The sequence below is a fragment of the Bufo bufo genome, chromosome 2, assembly GCF_905171765.1.
Source record: "Bufo bufo chromosome 2, aBufBuf1.1, whole genome shotgun sequence".
NCBI lineage: Eukaryota > Metazoa > Chordata > Amphibia > Anura > Bufonidae > Bufo > Bufo bufo.
In genome coordinates this window covers 517,140,875-517,145,831 of record NC_053390.1, presented here as the reverse complement: position 1 = coordinate 517,145,831, position 4,957 = coordinate 517,140,875, and the positions used below count along the sequence as shown (strand labels likewise).

At 39.8% G+C, this 4,957-nt stretch overlaps 1 protein-coding gene across 1 annotated transcript; it reads left to right on the top strand.

The window, feature by feature from the left end:
* The first annotated feature begins 352 nt into the window (after positions 1-352).
* Positions 353-4,388, top strand: LOC120990955. Its single transcript, XM_040419846.1, has 2 exons — positions 353-1,070; positions 4,375-4,388. The coding sequence occupies exons 1-2, from the start codon at positions 353-355 to the stop codon at positions 4,386-4,388; spliced, it is 732 nt and encodes a 243-aa protein (XP_040275780.1).
* The last annotated feature ends 569 nt before the right edge of the window (positions 4,389-4,957 follow it).

The following is a 4,957-nucleotide window of genomic DNA, read 5'->3' as shown; positions in this document are numbered from 1 at the left end:
TACTGTAGCTTGAAGTCACCTCATGGCCGCCGGACCCACTGACTATAATGGGATCTGGGAGAGAGCTGGCACTACCTGGCAAATAAGCCAGCATTAGGCCAGACAAAAATTGTTTCGTGCCAGAGAACTCTTAACGCTAGTCTGAAACTAGCTATAGGAAATGCTCTTCAATGAGAGAATCAATAGCTGTTACTCATATCATTGTGAATATTGGACATAACAAGAGATGTTCTTTATTGCTTCAGGTATGAAATGTTTAGAAGATGAGGATTTTGGGGTGCTCTCGGGAAAGGTTCCATACTTTTCCAAGGTTGAATACACAACTATCTCTTGACAAGTTCATGCTGAGGAAATGGCAGAGCAGCAACAGATGAAAACTTCCTTCCTCTATATCCAGCTAAAGTCACCGAGCAAATGTGCTGAGCGATCACAGAAGGCGTGCTGCTTGGCAGAGAAAACTTTCTTAGCTGCAAGCAGAAAGGCATGTGACACTAGGAGGCCAAATTCTCCTGTGAGAGAAGACACACAGTCTGCTTGTAGCAAGCTGAAGACAGAGGCAGGCATTTCTGCCCAGAACACAGTGTCATGCTTAAACATCTGCTTAGCAATGAGCAATGGCACCAAGGAAAGCACAAATACTGCCCAAGGAAGCACACTGCCACATGCCAAAGCAAGCCATACAACGTATCTCCACGATCAAGGGGCTGGATTAAGCAATAAGCAGCAAGAAAATGGAATCTTCAGATCTGATGTCCCAGTGACAAGCCACCATGTCCCCCACAGTCACAGCTATGTCTCAAGCAGCTGGAATGTGATGGATCAACGCTACAATGCAGGGGAGGAAAAGATGTGTTGGAAAGTTGAAGTATGCAACACCATGGTGACAAATACTCCAATTCTTTGTAGAAGTCCTGAGTTTCAAAGTTTCCGTGAGGCATCGGTCAAAAAATCTACCACATTAATTGGATTACATGACAGATATATTGGGCAACGATTAGAAGGAAAGAGGCTATCCACCAGGTATCCTATGTCAGTGACTACTGCTAGTCCTGTCAAACTGAAGAAGGTAAGTCATGTCACATAAATATGTGTATGTCATAAAGCTCATCAAAAACAACCAAAAAAAAACCATATTAAATAATTTTTAGACGATCAGAGTCTTAGTGTGGTCTTATATTAGCAAAAGTGTCTTGCTATAATAAAATAATGTAAATTATAATACAGTATATCAATGTAATGTCATGATTCTCTGTATGTGCCAGTAAGTAAAGGGAAACTCTTGTTCACAGCACTTGAACTATTGCATGAGGACGTTCACTGTTATGTTATTGCTATAATTATTATCATATGTCCATCATCACACTGACACAGCCCCTAAGAAGATTCATAGATTCACAGCCTGTAGCCTGCAGGCTGGTGGGGTATTTGATTTCCTTGTAGTTCTTTTTTTGTACAAAGGTTTATAATATATCTCATATAGAAGGAGTTAATAGGAGAGATTTATCAAACTGAAGTGAAGTAGAACTGGCTTAGTTGCCTATAGTAACCAATCAGATTCCACCTTTCATTTTTGACAGCTCCTTTGGAAAATGAAAGGTGGAATCTGATTGGTTACTATGGACAACTAAGCAAGTTCTACTTTGCACCAGTTTGCTAAATGACCCCAATGTCTTTTTTGTAGGTTAAAAAATTTCCATGATAATATCTGGATTAAAGATCTCCATACCAGCTATTCCTGCTGACTTTCCCTCTGGCAAAAGATGAGAAAGCCACTACCAGACCCCCCTAGTGGCAGCCTATCTACTGCCAGAACAAACTAATGTGCAAGGATGGCTTAAAAGTCTTAACTGTAGAAATGAGTGTATAAATTACATCAGGATTGCGTTATTTACTGCTATACAAGTATAATGTCAAAGAGGTAGCATGCCCTTAGAGCAATTCTGGATGTATTGATCCAATGCACAGTTACTACATATTGCTGCCTTGAATCCAGATTATACCAATGCCTGTTTCAAAATGTTGCATTAGAGATGGCAATATCATAGTACCAGCATGTAGCTTGGATATAATGTCTTTTGTTTTCTGTATCTACATGTTATACCTGCTCTAATAAATACTTAAAGAGGACTTGCATATTAAACCACCAGCATGTCTTTATTCCGCTAGGGAATAGCATTCTAACTATGGAGCTATCAATAGTCTTTGTTTGTAGCATTAGGTACAAAAATAAGCTATAATGCAGTGTATGTCAATTACTGGAGTAGAGTAAGGCTACCGTACATTCACACGACAGTAAAAAAATCAAAAATTTTTTTTAAAACAGACTCTCTGTCATGCCTTTTGTCCATTTTAAATGACAGTTTTAAAAACAGCCATAAAATACAGAATAATTTATTATTATTTTTTTAGCATCCCAACCCCTACAGTGCCCTCGGTATACCCCCACAGTGTCTATAATGCACCCCATAGTAGCCCCACACAAGGCCCTCTATAGTGCCCCCTGAATATAAAATGCCCCCTGTATATAAAATTGCCCCACAGTGCCCCTGAATATAATATGCCCCTCATGATGCTGCCCGTATATAAAATGGCCCCACAGTGCCCCCTGTATATAAAATGGCCCCCACAGTGCCCCCTGTATATAAAATGCCCCCTACAGTAACCTTTGCATATAAAATACCCCCAATAGTGCCACCCTGTATATAAAATGCCCTCCGATAGTGCCTCCAGTATAAATAAGGCTCCCCAATAGCGGCACCAAATTTGCTGCATACGAAAAAAAAAGATACATCCCTCATCCACTTGAACACGCTGACACTCGTGCTGCACTAGAGGGAACTGAAAATACCTGATGTTCCCAGCATCATGACGTCACATGAGAGCGTCAAGTCCTTCTAGTTCCCTCCAGTGCAGAGCGAGTATCAGCGCATTTAATGGGATTTTTATTTTAACCCATTTTTATGGCCATTAGATGGGTGCACTCCTGTCTATACAGCTGTAAAAACGGCTATTCACTAGCCGGTAAAAAAAAAAAACGGCTATGTGAATAGCCCCATAAAGTTTAATTGGTTCTAAAAACCGCCGTTACTGAAACAGCCATCACATAGCCGTTTCTCACTGTCCAGCACATGTAGTGGCCTGGGCTTTTATCGGAACTTTTCTCCAGTAATTCACATACAGCACACACTGTATTATATCTGCTTTTCATACATAATGCTATAGCTGACAGTTCTGACATGTTCAGTATCCTAAACCCAAGTAGTATAATATGCTGGTGGCTTATGTAGAAAAAAATAAATAAATAGCAAGTGACAGGTTCCCTTTAAGATTGTGTTCTACTCACAAAAATGCTTTTGTTTTGCTTACATGTTGTAAATGACGTGTTCCTAATATAATCCTCATGATGCGAGTGGGAGTTAACAACTAAATATTAGCTCAGATGAACAGATGACTACATGCTATGTCCTGCATACTTAAAGGGAGCCTGTCACCTCCAAAATCAGTTTCAAAGTAAGCACATCGCCATGTAGGGTAGGTGTCTTGAAAAATACCCATACCTTACTTATGAAAATCCGTACCTCTAATAATGAGAAATTCTTCTTTTCATTTTTATACAAATAAAGTATTCAGTGCACCATGGACAAGGCTGCTCCATTCGGTGCACCACAAGTTCGGGATGAGATGATGCCGTTGGGAGTTCATCACGTTTTCTGAAATAAAGAAAAGAAAAACAAATGAATTAAATAAAAATTACGCAAATATGAAAAATAATAATGAAGCTTGGAGATTACAGGAAACTGCTGAGATCGTACTCCCGGTTCAATCCCCTGGGTTCAAGTGTCTGCAATTTGTAAATCCAATAGGCTTCACGTCTTTTTAGCATTTTAATCCTGTCACCACCTCTGCGAGGTTGCGGTACGTGTTCAATAATCTGAAAACGCAACTGTGAGACATTATGACTACAGCGATCAAAGTGGTAGGGAATCGGTAAGAGCAGATTCTTTTTGCGTATAGTGGACTTATGCTTTGAGAAGCGATCCTTCATCCGCATAGAGGTCTCTCCTATATATAAGAGACCACACGGACATTTCAGTAAATACACCACATAGTTGCTGTTACATGTGAAGAATCCCTTAACAGGAAATTGCTTTCCTGTATAGGGATGTAGAAAGTATTCTCCTCTGATTACACTCGAGCATATACACCCCAAGATGTGCTGTCCGCATGCGTAAGTCCTTGCGGACAAAGATAGAACATTTCTGCAGGAGAAAAAAATGGCTGCAGGCTCTCGGCCGGTGTTGTGCAGATCTGCAATTTGCCGAACGCAAAAATGGATATGGTCGTGTGCAGGAGCCTTTTGAAGATTTTCACAAGAAAGGTATGATTAAGGTTCAGGGCACCTACCCCACATGGCGGTATGCTTACTTTGAAACCAATTTTGAAGGTGACAGATTCCCTTTAAGTAGAATTCTATAGGACGTAATTGGTTTTGCCTCTTCCAACAACTTTACGTATTGGTGAAACTTTAGCTTCCAGTTCGTTTTCCTTGTTTTTTGGTGCATTTAATTTGTGCTTTACTTATGAGATGCTACGTTATCTACAATAAGCCCACAATAGGCCTGACAGTTTTCTGGATATGTTGTAATGCATTTAGCTAGTGTCTTGTACAGTGTCATGTAAAGGACACGTACAGTGTCTTCTCAAATTTAAATTTATTAGCTGACTCCAATAGATAAATCCAATGAATATCTTTTTAGTAAAGACTTACCTATTATAATGCACGATTTTGGGCCAATTATTTGGAATATGAACATTTGTTCTTATATTCGAGCTGCCGATTAATTTTGCTTGTGCTGATTGGCATCTTTTATCAGGATAAAAGATGCCCAATTACCAGCAGCACATCTCCTATGTAATCAGGAATGTGCTGCCGATAATGAACAGAACAGAATGAAGA

Bases quoted from the DNA above. Each gene is read 5' to 3' on its own strand.
- LOC120990955 (XM_040419846.1), top strand. From the start codon at position 353: ATGGCAGAGCAGCAACAGATGAAAACTTCCTTCCTCTATATCCAGCTA.